The 16804-nt window shown below is 42.3% G+C and overlaps 1 protein-coding gene across 2 annotated transcripts in view; it reads right to left on the reverse strand.

Moving 5' to 3' along the window:
* Window positions 1-912: 912 nt before the first annotated feature.
* The window catches only part of Tmem248 (transmembrane protein 248), a 29763-nt gene continuing 13871 nt past the window's right edge, over window positions 913-16804 (reverse strand). The window contains exons 2-7 of one of the 2 annotated variants that reach the window (XM_046456024.2): window positions 12266-12442; window positions 9092-9377; window positions 6700-6850; window positions 5858-6041; window positions 4073-4220; window positions 913-3580 (exon numbers count right to left, since the gene is read on the reverse strand). In XM_046456024.2, the coding sequence (XP_046311980.1) occupies window positions 3567-3580; window positions 4073-4220; window positions 5858-6041; window positions 6700-6850; window positions 9092-9377; window positions 12266-12424 (942 nt within the window). In that variant the 5' untranslated portion in view covers window positions 12425-12442 and the 3' untranslated portion in view covers window positions 913-3566. The remainder of the gene's footprint in view (window positions 3581-4072; window positions 4221-5857; window positions 6042-6699; window positions 6851-9091; window positions 9378-12265; window positions 12443-16804) is intronic. The other variant, XM_046456023.2, reaches the window with a different exon arrangement.

A 16804-nucleotide genomic window follows, 5' to 3' on the forward strand; every position in this document is an offset into this window, starting at 1 on the left:
CTGCAGAGCTCCTCTGGTCTGTGTATTCATTCTACTTTCCTGGTAATCCTTGCTCATCTGTGAGTCTACAGGAACTTAAAGCACAGTGAGCCCAGAAGGAAAATGAAATGATTTTAAAGTAAAATCTCTAACTTGAGAACCTAGTATGAATCAGATTTTATATAGCCTGTAAAATACTGAAAGGAGATGTGTTCTGTGTAATGATGGGAGGCAAACCTCATACACAAGATAAGAGTACAAGCAAAGAGAAGTGAGTAGCACAAGACATTCCAAGAACAGTGTCCCACCTGTTACAGAAAGAAGGTAGGAAGTGGTGAAGGAGGTGGAGACAAAGAGTCCATTGAGGTATCACCTTTCTCAATGCTAAGCCTGGCCCTAAGACTGACCTCATAAACCTGGCATCTAGCTGCAGGGTGAGAGAAGGACTGGAACCTCTGCCCACTGGAGAGGAGAAGAATCTGCACTAGTGAACACAACCTTCCTTTTGCCTCAGAAGCTACAGAGGATGTCATGTCTGTGGTGGCAGAGGAAGAACAGAGCTTGAGGAGCCCAGAGACAGCAGAGGGGACTGCAGTCTGCTGTTAACTGGGCCTAGTGCACCCGGGAAGGGAAGGGCGTCCTTAACTCCCTTATTTCTTCAATGCTCCCCACTGTGCACTGCTTAAGTCTTGGGGAGGATCTGGGTCAGGCCTGTCAGCTCTTACCGACCTTGTAAAAGACAAGAGGTTTTGTGCTCTTAGGAAAAAGACCCAGGCTTCGTGAGGCCACCTTAGTAGGAACAATGCCTACTGCTCATCCTAATAACAGGTGATGCTTCAAACAAACAGGTGCAAAAAACTCTCAAATGCTTATTGCACATGTTCTTCCCTCAGAAAATGCCCATCAAACTGGAGGAAAAGGAGACACTGGAAATAAATTCAGATGTTTTATTCTGTAAAGCACATATGCACATACTTCAAACACAGAAAATTAACCAGGGAGTTGAATGCCATAACAGATCAGCTTCTGACCATCATGCAGCAAGATAAGTGAAGTGGATCCGCTGGCCCTCATGACCCCAGTGCCTGCAGAAGGGCTGAAAACCAGTATGCTGAATCCTGACCCACCGCCAGAGAACACGCAGCAGAAATGGCAGGTTCCTAACGATGAGAAAACTTACAAATAGAATCAAAACTGATTCGAGTCATACAGTGACAGGACAAAAGGGAAAGGAAAGAGATCAATATGATCTGAACAACCATTTTAACAGTAAGTTGCTGACCTCTGAATGGACCTCCAGTCCAAGATGCCCAAGGACAAGCCAGTGCTGCTGCCCCTGAATGGCAAAGGGCCCCATCTATGACCCCTTCTAATACTGAGTCCACCAGCAAGAGGAAGCTGAGGACTGAGCCTTGAATGCATGCACCCCAACAGTAACAGGCCCCTAACTTCCTGAGGGTCTGTGAAAGGCTCTTGGCCCAGGGCCTCTCCTCTTCCCCAGCCTTCCTTCACACACCTGCCTGTGTTGCTTTAAATCTTCGAGAATTACCTGCTGTGGTGAATGCTGGATTTTAAAGTGTATGTCTGGCCTCAGGACAAGACATACTGCCCAAGTACTTCTGGAACTTTCTCTCCCCATGCCTAACGTGTCCCTCCCCTGGTTACAGATTCCAGCACTCCCTGTAATTAAAGCAAGGGCAATTAACACTGGCAACTAGCTAGATGGAACAAAGCAGTGAAACTGACCTTTTTCACTTGTCTTTTTTCTTCTACATTACTCTGCCAGTTATGAGTCTATCCCTACAACTCCACTTCATTGGGATTCTATTAATTCAGTAGCAGTTTAATCTAAAATAGGATGGTTCTAATGATACTGACATTTCTAAAGGCCTGGCCAAATGGCTCTTTCTCAATCTTGTCTCATTACACTCTCAAAGTCTCTCAAGAAAAAACTAAATTAACAAATTAGTCATCCATCATGTAAGCAACTCACATCATACCAAAAAATAAAAATAAAAACTGTATAGACAAAAACTGTTACTGTGCTTGAAATGTACTAAAAGGAAAAAAAAAAAAAAAAAAGAAGAAATACTAACATATCAAATAGCTACAATGATTATTTTTTAACAATCTCGATAAAAGCCCACAACTGTTTTCCATTCAAAAAGGCCTGGTATAAAATGTTCTGGGTCAATGAACTTCAGGCTGCAGGAACTAATTCTAACTTAGAACAGACCTCAGACCTAAAGTGAAGGGAAAGAAGAAATGGTGGTCCTGTCCACGGTTTTAACTGCCCTTCTGCTATGACAGTGCCTGGGAGGACACAGAAGTCATCAACGACAATGAGTTATTAAGGCAGATTTGTTGAGAAACACAGCAACAACATACCAACAGGGACTGGAGAAAATAATGCACACTTCTGTTTCTGTTTAAATGTTGGAGGACCAGAGGGCAAAAGGGACAGAGGAAATAGGTAATCAAACATTTCTGGTCCTCCTTGACAAAAAGCAAATCAAAACTGCACCCCTTCAAATTTCACAGGCGGGGTTTTCAAGATATAGTAGTTGCCTTTCTCCTCCTGAAGATGTGTTGGTTATATAAAAATAAATGGAAACCAAAAATGAATCTCATTTCCAAAAACAAACAAGAAACCCTTTCCTGACCACTACGTTTCATTCTCTCTTCCTGTACCACTGTCTGCAGGCCAGAAGCAGAGCAGCGAGCTGTCACTCTACTCTAGGACCTCTTACTTAAATTTGTAAGCTATCTGAGTGAGGAAGCTGCTTTAACTTTTATGCAGAGGGAAGGAGCAACAAAGGGAAAAAAGACAGTAGAACATTCTGTGCCAACTGGAAAACCAGGTTCCTCACCATCCACATGGAAAATGAAACTTAGATCTTTACCATATAGGTGATTTTTAAATATTTCACTTTTTACTCAAGATAAAAGTACAAGTCTGTCCTAACTAGAGTAGTATTAAAATGTGACTATTTTATTTTTTCTTTAAAAAAAATAACAAAAACAAAAACAGAAGATAGGTATGCTTCCTTGCAAGCAAAATGAAGTAAAAGGTATCTTTGTTGTTACTATAATTATTAAGCCACAGACACACAAAATCCACAAAATGGATTGGTGGCTTTGGAAATGCAGTATCATATCAAAGGTGCAGACTGTTTCAAACATTCTGTACACATTGGGCTGAAACAAGAACCAAAGCAAACCTCAACCCCACCAGCAGTGAGATGCCTGTGACCTTGGTTAAAAACACCAGGACTTGTTCCCCTGCATCAGGACACAGGAGCTCTCTAGTGTTATGCATATCTATCCCAAGTCCACAGGCCCCCCAGGTGAGGCTGAAGAGTTCCAGCTGCACCCACTGCCAAGCACGTGCATCGTGGACCAATTTCCAAATAGATTTTTATAAATATGTACAAATCAGTTACAGGCACTTGAAATGTCTTTGGCTGGAATAACCCAACGCTGCAAGATCATGTATTCACAGAGTGGCCAGGCCCTGGCTGGGTTCAGCAGGCAATCATTATGGTTCTCAGTCTCTCTCAGAAAACTGGAAGCTGCGGGATCAGGCTTCAGCCAAAGCCACCTAGAAGAGAGAAAGACAGGCAATCCAGTCCAACAGTGAGGCCCATGAGGGCTCCAGCAACCTCCCAGAGACCAGGCACACTGACTGCATGCACTGATCAGGTGGGGATTTATTCAGCCCCTTAGAAAACAATCTCACCTAGGCAGGAATTACTAGAAGTCTAAAGTCTTCTGCAAGCAGCAGTTGACTTGTGGAACCACTGTGCTGAGAGGTGCAGAAAGCAGCCCACTTGATCAGTGGTTCTCCAAGGGGGCTTCAGAGCACGTGCCAAGGTCGGCACCTCTGAACCGCTAAGGAGCCTGGGTCTATGGCTGAAAACCCAATATCACAATTCAGGGTCAGGTAAAGACTACTTGTAATGAAAAGTCAGGGACAGACTTCTTTGGAGAAATAGTGCTGCTCACAATAAGTGGGGTAAAGAACTAACTGGGAATATCCATATACAGAATACCCTCCAGCAAAGTGTTGGGCCAGACTCCATCCCCAGCTTACCTACCTTCTCGGAACAAAATTCAGGATTGCTCTGACGCAATTTGCTGGGTCTGCCTTTGATAACAGCATAGCAAAACATGGTTATCACCATCACAAACAGGAAGTAACTGGTGTGCATGAGATGCAAATTTATTAGTGAACGGTCATCCTAAATAAACGAGAAAAAAACAGAAACATCTGCACTGAGTTCTGAATGACTTTAACACTGAGTTTCTGAAGCTGGGATTCCCAGCTCCAGACTGGCATCAGCCTCACTCTCAAGCTGAAACATAGGCCTCGCTTGTCATCACAACCCCACAGCTGACGCCCATTCAGTGGAGGCGCAGTGTCTTTCAGCAGTGTGTCACCCACTCCTTCCTCTGCCTGGCCTCTAGCCCACACTGCCCACACCCCACCTTCCCAGGCCTCCTCCCTGTGGAGGCCCAACACCTGTCTTTAGCCCCCTCTCTTCTCTTCCCCAGACTGCCTTCAGGTTGAAGGCTCCAGCCTGAGTCCACCAGAAGGGCCTCAGCACTTCACCCTCCCCAGAGCCAGCTTCCTTCCTTCTGCATTTTACCATTTTCGTAAGGTCCTTGCTGACCATGTTGAGGTTTGTTGGGTTCTTTCCTCTGCAACCCCCCCCATATGCAATCTATCACCAGGCCCTGCTGCTTGTGGGAGAAACCCAGACATGCTTCCATTCCTTTTCCTTCCCATTTACATGTCCCAGGTGGCAGACCCATCTTTTTAATGCACTGCTTTACAAGGGCCTTGCTGCCCAACAAAGGTAGTGACCATCTGCCCCAGGAGAAAGGGTGAATGCCTCAGCTAGGCAGGGAGGGCCTTGTGGAACCTGGCACCTGCCCACCAGCCGCATCTCTCCTGCTCAGTTCTGGAGGTCCTTGGCCTACCAACTCCCACACTTGATAAAAATGAGCCATAGAGGCCAGGTGTGGTGTCCATACCTATAATCCCAGTGACTTGGGAGGCCAAGGCAGGAGGATGGCAAGTTCAAGGCGAGCCTGGACAAATAGTGAGACCCTGTCCCTGTCTCAAAATAAAAAATAAAAAGGAGCTGGGGTTCAAACCCCAGTGCCACACATATGAACAAGAGCCACAGAAAAGGGAAAGGGCCAGGCCTAAAGAGAGAACTCCACCTAACGCCTGAGAACAGCAGTGCAGCCTTCACCAGGAGGAAGCTGGCAGAGCACCTTCTCAACCAGACAGAAGGGCTTTCTCCTCCTTTCCTCAAGTCAGACCTATTCAGACTGCAACACCTCGCCCAAGACTCACGCCTCCTCCAAGGTCTACCTTTCTGAATTCCAAACAGAACTATCTATTGCTCCTGTTGATACTAACCACATATTCTGTGAATGGTTGCGGGCATCAGTGAGACCATGCAAACATCTCTTGCAAGCCCTACAGGTTAGGAGATAGCAGTTGCTGGGCAAAACAATAAATAAAGAAAATAATCAGGGGCTGGGGATGTGGCTCAAGCGGTAGCGCGCTCGCTTGGCATGCGTGCGGCCCGGGTTCGATCCTCAGCACCACATACAAAGATGTTGTGTCCGCCGAGAACTAAAAAATAAATATTAAAAAATTCTCTCTCTCTCTTTAAAAAAAAAAAAAAAGAAAGAAAATAATCAAATTTTTCTTAGCCAAAAAGGTGGCCTGTTTTTCCAAATCTCCTTTATTCTACCCAGGACAACCTCAGCTGGAAATCTAGAGTCACAGGGACTAAGCTCACCCTTGGAAGTAACCAGGGCCTACACTCCCCATTCTAGGACACACACACATTTCACTTACATCTGGAACAATAACTGTAAGCTTGGGATTCAAAGCATGGTAGACTTTTCCGATGGCCCCCTTGTAACACCAGAAGGGATTGTAATCTTGAGCATATTTTGTGTTGGCATCCCTGGCTGTTGTGAAGATCTTGTACCAGAGTGTGGCGTTGCTGTAAGTGTCAGGAACGCAATGCGGTGGCTGCCTGCAAGCAGAGGGAAAGACCATCAGCGACCCAAGACTCTCCCCTGGCCACTCCCGCTGCACCAGGCATCCTCAACATGATACGTGTGGGAAATACACATGCTTCTTTGGGATGAAAATATTATGTGTGTAGTTTCAGTCTTATTTTTTAAATAAACATGTAACAGGAAAACTACAGGCACTTGACATCTGGGTGTTGAGCAATGGAGTCTTGCCTCCAAAATTCAACTCACATCTGATGTGGCCACTGATGCTACTTTTACACCTACTCTCAAATTACCAAAATTCTTAGTTACAACTCAAAGCTTTACATACAAACTTTTACATTAGGCATTATTCATTTTCTGACCTCATCCTGCAAACCTCCAAATGTCTAAAATAGATATATCCCAGTACAATTCCTCAGCGTTCAGCACAGAACTCTTGTAAATATAGGATTTATCTTGTGTATCTCACATATTTCTTTACAGATCATTATCTCCTTTATATAGAGAGAGGCACAAAAGCCCAAGAAAGAACACCTTAAACATAAAGCAACACTGATGCTCAGAAAACTGCAGCAAGTTTCAGAAATAAAAATGTGTTTAATAGAAAGTAAGGTCCAATTTGCACCCTCAGATGTCTGGAATGGCTTATCAGACAGGAGTAGAGATACTTACACGGTCACAGGGAACACCCCAGGGGTGGCTGTGAGGGTCATGCAGGCTGTGAACACCACCTGCTCACAGTGACCATGAAGAGCACAGTCATCTGAGCTCCAAGCTGCAGGCAGCGTGAAGGTGATGTTTATCTCCTCGTGGGCTTCCCTGCCTGTGAAAGACAAACCCATTTTTTTTTTTAAATAATGGCAAGAATTCATACATTCTTCTCTGGGATTCAAGTGAGTCATGAATATAAATCCACCCAGGAATTACCTGCCACCTGCCTTTGTGGGAACAGTCCTGATCCCAAGCATGAGACCTGTTCAACTAGCAGAGCCACCAAGTGGCATACAAAGAGATGCCCCTTTTCACCCAGGGCCTGAGATGCCAACCAAAGCCAAGGCAGCATCTGCACTGGAAAGCTTGACTAGGGGAATTTGCGTTGCTGTTCTAGACCCTGCAGCACACAGCACTCTCAAGTTGCTTCTGTCTGCTGACCTCATTTGTAAGTCACCAATATCCCTCGAATGTGGCCAAAGAAGGGTTAATGTTCCCTTTTTACACACAGAGGTCTATCAGATTTAAGAAAGATATTGGGACTGCTTAGTGATAGAGCTTAAACTAAAACCAAGAAGTTCTATATCGTGTGAGAAGATGATATGCATGCTTGCTACATGGAAAACCCAGAAGTCTTCATTACCATGGGATTAGCTCTCTATCAGACAACAGGAGACAGGCAGGCACTACAAATTCATTTAAGGACTTTACAAAAAAGCTTTCAGTAAACAAAGAGTCAAAGGTTAATCTTCCAAGCACTAAGAATCTCACATGAAGCCTTTTCTGATTTTTCCACTTCCAATGCCTTTTTGTCCTCCAGAACCATCAGTACCTCACAGGTGTAACATTAGTCAAAGGACAGTATCCATTTTTTTTTTATAGGTGTTTAGTTTTCATATTATCTAACAAGTGCTTATATATCATTTCTTTTGTGCCAGAAACTATTTTTAAGTGCCTGATAGATACGTCAACTCATGTTATTTTTGTCTCTTCTGTAATCCCAAAATTCCAACGGGAGCAGGTCAGATCTTAGACTGTTTCTAGTTCTCCCAGCAGCTAGCACAGGACTATCAATGGGCACTCAAACAATGCTCAGGTATGGTAGAGCACCTGCCTAGCATGCATGAGGCTCTGGGTTCAGTCCTTAGCACTGAGCAGGGAGGAAAGCAGACTAAAGACACTAAAGACAATGTCCTCATGGTAAGTACTGAAAATTCCACAGGATAGACTCAATAAAAATTATGTGTTTGTACATACAATTGAGTCTTGAAAAACATAAGGGTTACCCTCCACCCAGTAGAAAATCTGAATATAACTTTTGAGTCCCCAAGAACTCAGTCTGACTGGAAGCCATACAGACAATGCAGTTGATTAGCACAGGTTGTGTGCTGTATCTATAGTATACATGTGGACTGACACACTAGTACAGCAAGATCACGTTTACTACAACATGCTGAACTACTAGTGAAGGGAGGAACTGCTCACTCAGCAATGATGATCGCCACCCAGTATCCTAAGTTGGATACTTATAACACTTGAGATCACAACAGCAGTAAGAAAGGACTATGAAATCATTGCAGTGGGCACTACAGTTAGTTTTATACAGTTACAATTTAATGCCATATTTTAGGTTTGCTCACATTTCTCTTGTCTGCAAATGTCAACACATACAATTCTGTTTACAAAATGCATTTTGATAAATTTGAACTTTTTATAAAAGACATATTTTAAGGTAGTAAATTATTTTTAAAAAATTACCAACAGGGCCAGGGTTGTGGCTCAGTGGTAGAACGCTTGCCTAGCATGGGTGAGGCACTGGGTTTGATCCCCAGCAACACAAAAAATAAAATAAAGGTATTGTGTCCACCTATAACTAAAAAAAATATATTTTTAAAAAATTTACTAACATATCTACAATTTTTATATTTTCTTCAATATTTCTAGGCTACACAGCTCATCTATAAGTTTTTTTCAAATTGTTGCAAATCTCCACCAACCCCCCTGCAAAACAAATCCAAGTAAAATCAGACTGCTGTCCAAGAGGGAATTGTAAGACCACAAACAGACTTTACAGTTTTTCTTTTTTTTTTTTGGTGTGTATGGTGCTGAAGCTCAAACCCAAGACATCACAGGTGCGAGTTAAGTGCTCTACCACTGAGCTACACTCCCAGCCCATCAGTTTCTGATTTTAGTTACAAGCTTTTAGAAAGGGATTACTGTATGCTCAGTAAAACATGTGGTACACAAGCTTCCTTCCTGACCTCAGAACTTAAGCTCAACAAAAGGAGACACACATGCAAAAACAAACAGTATGATGAATAGACCCATATGTGGCTGACTATCATGTACACACCTGAAAGTCCAATCTGATGTCCTAAAATGGTCGAGTACAGATGGGTGACGTTGCGAGAGTAGCCTCCGAAGGGTTTGAGTGGGTCCAGGGTTAGGGTGATTGCAACTGAGATGTTAACTGGGCCTGAGTCCTCCAGGGTCTGGGGGGACTGAGTGGACACTTTGGACTGCCCACTGGTCATTGTGCTCTCCGGAGTTGAGGTGTCATTTGATAGATGCTTTAGTGTTTCGTTTTCTGATACGCACAAGTCCAAATCATTAAACCGCAGCAGAAAAGTATTCCAATCCTTCAGTAAAGTGAGATAGAGAGAAAGAAACATGAGCAGTCCCAGAGTCTCCTACCGCAGGGACACAGTCATAACCCTCAGTGTGGTGCAACCTCACAAGAGGAGCCCATGATGTGGAGTCAATCGCTGTACCACCACCATGCACTGGCAGGACAGTGCAGTCTGCCTACTCACTGCCACATGCACACCAAAAAGAAAAACTACTGTGCCATAAGACAGCAAATACCCTATGAGATTAAACAAACACTTGAGCAAAATGTGTTTTTTTTTTAAACCCAGCTTATTATACTTTTTAAAAGAAGATCTAGCTTCAGAATCAAACTTGAAAAAAAGTACTAAATAATAAAAGCACTAATCCAAATTCATTTCAGAGTTACAATGATAATTTTTTAAAACAATTCCTCAACAGGTTAATTCTACATACACTGCTTTCTCTTCCTAGAACACAAAACAGCAGTAAAGCCGGATGCTCATCTGGTGCTTGCTCCCACTTTAGGAAGGGCACAAGTGTGTTTGCAGTGCTGTCCTCCTCTTCCTGTTCTTTCTCTTTTTTGCACTGCTACGAATAGAACCCAGGGCCTTGTGCAGACCAGGCAAGTGCTCGACCACTGAGCTGCATCCCCAGCTCCAGACTTCTCTCCTAATGTCACATCCTGCTGTCATGCATCAATGACTTAAATCATAATACAGTTTTTAAAACACAGCTGATTATGTCATAGAGAAACAGATGCCAGTATCTATAAAGAACCCAACAAGAATCTATTTTAAATTTAACAGAAACCCAGAGATTTTTTTGCAGGGGTAAGAGGGTAAATGGGGACTGAATCCAGAGGCATTTAACCACATCCCCAGCCCTGCTTTATTATTTTTTTTGGAGAAAGGGCCTCACTAAGTTGCTAAAGCTGGCGTTGATTTTGAGATCCTCCTGCCTCAGCCTCCCAAGCCACTGGAATTAGAAGCAAACAGTATTAATTTTAAAAGCATTTGAGTAATTCCCAGGAAGTCAGGAAATCTATCTTATAGCATCATTACAACTGTATGTTGACATTTACTAAGATAAACGGATATATCATATTTCATTTTTCCTAATGCCTACAAACTCAGTAGAAACATCAGGATTGAGAAGTGAACATTCTAATCTTATCCCAGCAAATCACAGACATGAAAAAAATCAAGGCCCAGAGCATATTAGGGGCTCTCAATTCCACTGTTGAAGGAAGAATTAAGTTCTGATTTGCAGCCCAAAATTTTCCCATGCATTCCTGCCTTTCCAAATCCCATACTGAAAGGCCAGCCAAAGCCAACGCCAGGAGCCACTTTGACTATCAAGGGCTCATTGCCCAGAATAAATCTTTTTTTTTTTTTTTTAATTTTTTTTTTAGTTATAGTTGGACACAATACCTTTATTTTGCTTATTTATGTTTATGTGGTGCTGAGGAGTATACCCAGCACCTCACATGTGCTAGGCAAACGCTCTACCGCTGAGCCACAACCCCAGCCCCCAGAATAAATCTTAACCATTGGCCTTGGTTGCATATTCCACAGGAGTTTGAGCTCTGCAAGTAAGAAATGCCAGGATGGGCTGGGGATGTGGCTCGGGCGGTAGCGCGCTCACCTGGCATGCGTGCGGCCCGGGTTCGATCCCCAGCACCACATACAAACAAAGATGTTGTGTCCACCGAAAACTAAAAAATAAATATTAAAAAAATTCTCTCTCTCTCTCTCTCCCTCTTAAAAAAAAAAAAAAAAAAATGCCAGGATGTAGCAGAGATCTGATTATGACTAGAATGTCCATTTTCAGCTTTAATGTGATTACAGCAACTTTTAAGGATTCAGGCAGAGGCAAGAGAGAGGAAGAATTAAGTCAGCCAATATGTGCCCTGATAAGAAACTCTTTGAAAGGGTTCCATAATAAAAATAGCTTAAACTTGTTACTTGACCTATGTAAGACAGTTTGTGTGTGAAGACTGTCCCCACTGCCAAGATCACCTCCAATCTAGAATGCCAAAGAGAACAAGAGAAAGCCACAGTCCCAATTTGAGAACCCTCTCCTCTCCAGCACAAGGCACACAAACGCACACTCAGCAGAGCAACACTACCACCCCAATCTCACCCACATCCACCAGCAGGCAAGCAGGAAGAAAGATGCAAGAGGAGACGCTCCAGGGAAGACAGACTCTGTTCTACCACCCAAAACACTTACCATTAACCCAGCATCGTCTCTACTCATTAATTTAAAAACCTGATTCACTTCTATTAAACAAGAACTATTAAATTTGTTGTTTTCTAATATATAAAATACACAACTTTCAAACTCTGCACTACCTGTGTCCCAACTATTATATGCCTAAAGATCAGTGCCCCAATAACTTACTTAAATTGTTGAAAATGTACAATCTAAATGGCAAGTTTATAAATAACTGAAGATTTCCATGATTAAAAAAGAGATATATATTTGGAAATAAGATCCTACTTTCAAATTTCTTTAGAATCCCTTCTTGGCCAATAAAAAGGCCATCAGAACAGCTGATAAAATTCAATGACGATGTGTGACTTTGAAGTACCAAATTTTCAATTTTTGCAAATAGCAGTAAGCAACTTAATTATAAATATCAAAGAAGTGAATTCTCTAGCTTCTTGAAACAAATCATTTTAAAAATATACTCTCCAAACCACATCTGTTTTATTGCTGAAATATTAACCAGCAGCATTATTTAAATCAAACAATAATATTTCCTAACAAAGTGAGTTGAGGGGTGGAAGACAGAAAATTCTGAATAAAAACCCATGTTTCTCACCAGGAACAAAAAATCACAACTAAACAAAGGCATGCAGAGAGCCAAAAGACACTTCACCCTTAAGCCCAAGAGAAGTTAGAATATACTGACCTCTGCCATTTCAGGTGACTTGATCTCCTTGATCTTGAAGAAATAGCCCAGGGTCAGGAACGCTATTGCCATGGCACTCACGCTGATCATGAAGACCACCAGGGGGGGCCGACTGCTGACATGCAGCTTCAGGCTCTCCAGGGGGCTGGCGCTCAACATTATTGTGACCAGCTCCACCTGAAAGAAATGGATCATCAGACATGTAGACTGATTCTCACTTTTGTTTCCTTTAGTAGTGCTGGGTGTTAGGGGAGACACTTGTAGTTGAACCTGAGAAATGACTGACCAATAAATTAATTCAAGGGGCTGGTACTGTGACTCAGTGGAAGAAGAGCAAATGCTTGGCACGTGCAAGGGTCTGGATCCAATTCCCAGCACCAAAATTAATTAATTAATTAATTAATTAATTAAAAGACTAAAAGGAAAAAGCAGTAAACGCTGACTGCTATTGCCTCAAAGTGGTTAGATTTTGAAAGATATGCTCTGTCTTTCTTTCAGACTGAACCATCTAAATATCTATAATGAATACCACTACTTCCATATTACTTAAAAAGATGTTTAAGTATGTCACTGGACAGAAATAAATTAAAAATGTTTTCATTTCTCACCACTAAAAATCTAAATTCTGTGTATTCGACACCATTCTACTGACTACCCCATCACTCGTGTGCACCTGTACCTGGCACACAGTGGGTACTCAATAAATACTAAATACTGGATTTCATCACTCCCCTGCTTAAACAGTCCACCAACCCAGGATGAAGTCTGTGACCGCGCCCAATCTTGCCCTGTGGACCTTTCCAACTTGACCACCATCAGCTCCCCCCACACTGGACTCTGATGGGGACTGCACTCCATCTGAGCGTGGGCTAGGAGTAATATCATCAACAGTGTTGTCTTCTAGTCCACGAGCATGGCTGGGATGCCCTTTCCATTTATTCAGGTTTTCTTTATTTCAACAATGTTTTCCATTTTAGTAGTGTAAGCTTACACTTCTTTTGTTTATTCCTAAGTATTTTATTTTGCTTGAGGTTTTTAAGCATGACCTATTTTGTGACCCTTTACACCTGCCTGAGAAGCTTTTCCTGAGAGCTCACATGCATGTTCTTCAGGACAGCAGGCCTCTGCCCCACGGCTCCCTGACCACACTGACCTGCCCCAGCTCCCTGCTTTGCTCCCTCCACAAGGCTCAGTGTCCACCTGAAATTTCATCACTTGTCCATGCTGTCCCCCCATTGTGAGATCTACTGAAGCAGAGATCTTCTGCCTGTCTTCAGCCCTACCCCTGGTTCCTAAACACAGCTGGCACACAACCAACAAGTGTGAGCGTACCACATTCACAAAAAGCAACCCCTTAAAGTCTGTACCAGTTTTTAAATTTTAGAGACAAAAAGGTAAATGAACAGACTCTAAGAACTCAAAATACACACTTCAGACCAGCCAGGCTGGGCCTCATGTCTTCACAGGAGCTCTCTGAGATGGAAAATAACATTTATCCCCCTCTCCTCAGATGAAAATTCAGTCCTTAAACTGGCAAGTACCTTATCCAAGCATGTTTTCTGTACTTTTACTACATGTATATATGCAAAGATATAATTACTAATACTATTTGAATTTTTTTTTTTTTTTGGGAATGACCCACATTCCCAGCCCTTTTGGACTCAACTAAGTTGCTAAAGAACTCGTTTCTGAGGCTGGCCTTGAACTTGCGATCCTCCTGCCTCAGCCTCTGGAGTCACTAGAATTATAGGTATGCGTCAACCCTCATACATTTCCACTTTACATTCTGTTTCTGAGATTTATCTTTTGATCTATGCCCATATGGTCCTCTGAATGTAACTGATACATATCTAGATATAAATGTAGATATAGATTTATATCCAGATGGCTACCTGAGATATATATATATATATATATATATATATATATATATCTGAGATAATTCAACTACAGAATAGATGGCTGGACAGAAAGAAATATCCCAGCTAGGTTCTTCCCACTGTTTCACCCACAAAGGGACTTACAATGAGTACTAGAATGGCTCTAGTTCCAGTCATTCATGGAGTTAGGGTCCCCCTTCAACCTGACCTGATATGATCCAGAATGCTCTATAAGCAGGTTGTCCCAGGTTACACTTCCCCCACCCAGAACATGCAATTAAAGGCCTTGCTTGCTGGGCATAGTGGTGCATACCTGTAATCCCAGAGCTCGGGAGACTGAGGCAGAAGGACCTCAAATTCAAAGCCAGCCTCAACAAAAGCAAGACACTAAGCAACTCAGTGAGACCATCTCTAAAAGGCCTGCTCTATTTCCCAATACCTGTGCTGAGCCTTGATGCTCTGTCGTACCACGTTGAGCCAACTAGATGGATGTAAAATGGTATATATCACTCTAAACTTCACCTCCAGAAACCCAGCACCTCCTTTTTATTCGGGGTGGGGGGAAACCAGGAATTGAACCCAGGGGCACTGAGCCACATCCCCAGCCCTTTTTTATTTTTGTTTTTGTTTTTTTTAGAGACAGGGACTCATTGAGTTGCTTAGCACCTTGCCATTGCCAAGCTGGCTTTGAACTTTGATTTTATTGCCTCAGCCTACCAAGCCACTGGGGTTACAGGCGTGCTCCACCACGCCCAGCGACCTCTTCACTTTTTTATCACCCTTTTGGGTCCATTCAAAAGTGAACTGCCTAAATGGTTTGGTCATTTACTACTGCCCCCCCCCCGCCCCTGCCCCCTCCCCCGCAAGTTGTAGAGAGACACAATACTTTATTTACTTATCTTTATGTAGTGCTAAGGATCAAACCCAATGCCTCACATGTGCCAGGCGAGTGCTTTACCACTGAGCCACAACTCCAGCCCCACTTTTATGTTTTTTACATGCTTTTTTTTTTTTTAGTTTTAGATGGACAATACCTTTATTTATTTATTTATTTATTTATTTATTTATTTATTATGTGGTGCCAGGGATTGTACTGACCACTGACCCACATTTGCCTCATACATGCCAGGCAAGCACTATACCACTGAACCACAACCCCGGCACCTCTTGAATCTTTAACAATTTTATAGTCTCTGGATTTTCTTTAATATGATTTATGATATGCCTTGTCATATAAAGAGTTGTTGACTTTTTAAAAATAGCTTTATTAGAGATATCTCTAATTCACAGACTATACAAATTACCCATCTGAGGTATACAATTCAATGGTTTTTAATACACTCACAGATTTGGGCAACCATCAAGAGTATGGAGAGATCATAATTTTCAAACATTTTTATCACCCACTAAAGAAACTCCATACCCTTTACAGCAATCCACATTTCCTTTAGCCCTGAAGCAACCACTAATGATGCTCCTCATCTCTCTAGATCTGCCCATTCATTTCAAATAAATGCAATTAGACTTCACTTAGACTAATGTTTTCAAGGTTCATCCATGTTATAGCACACAACGATACTGTATTCCTTTACTGCCAAAAATATTCCACTGAACAAGATCTCTAACTTGTACATGTTTTGTTTATCCATTCATTAGATGGTGAATGTCTGGGTTTCCACTTTTCAGCTACTGTAAATAATCCTATGAACATGTGTGTAGGTTTTTGTGGGGATAGGTTTTCATTTCTCTTGGCTACAGACCTAGAAGCGCCACTGCAAGGTCTATTTAATCTTCTGAGGAACTGCCAGGCTCTTTTCCAAAGCAGTTGCACTATTTTGCATTTCACTAGCAGTGTAAAAATGTTCCAATTTCTCCACAATGTTGCCAACACTCATTTATTATAACAACCCTACTGTACACAAGGTGGTATCTCAATTCAATTTGACTTGCATTTCCTCGATTGATAGTTCTTGACTTTAATGTATTTAAATCTATCACCTATTTCCTTTCATGATTGTGTATGTATGAATTATTTGGGAATCCCTTCCCAATACTATCATCATAAAGACTTTTTCATTTTCTTCTACAAATTTTATAGTTCTGTTTACTTTTAGTCTTTCCTCTATTTGGAATTAGTTTGGAAAGCCTGGAACCAGCTCTCTTCTTATAATCTTGCTCCATTCGGGTGGCCAATTGCCCAGCCCATTTACTGAACTGCTCACCCTTTCCTGGTGGGTTTACAATACCACCTCTCTCACACAGCAAGCTTGCATGTGTACCTAGGTTTGTTTCTAGGCTTCTATTGTTTGTTTCATCATTGTCTCTCTCTCCCCCTACCTTGGTACCATGCAGCTTTAAATTTTGCTATCAACCACAAGAAGTCTACCATTTATTGTTATTATTCAAAATGGTCTTGGCTAGCCAGGTGTGGTGGTGCATGCCTGATTCCCAGCAATTCTGGAAGCTGAGGCAGGAGGATCAATTTCAAGGCCAGACTCAGCAACTTACTGAAACCCTGTCTCAAAATTTAAAATAAAAAGGGCTGAGAGTATAGCTCAGTGGAAAGCACCAAATCTCCAGCACCGCCCCCCCCCACAAAAAAAAAAAAAAAAAAAGGAAGAAAGAAAGAAACAGTTGTCGTGGCTATTCTCTGCTCTTC

Source organism: Marmota monax, unplaced genomic scaffold (assembly GCF_021218885.2).
Source record: "Marmota monax isolate L192 unplaced genomic scaffold, Marmota_monax_Labrador192_F-V1.1 WCK01_AAM20220418_F8-fsc00235, whole genome shotgun sequence".
In the NCBI taxonomy this organism is placed as follows: Eukaryota; Metazoa; Chordata; class Mammalia; order Rodentia; family Sciuridae; genus Marmota; species Marmota monax.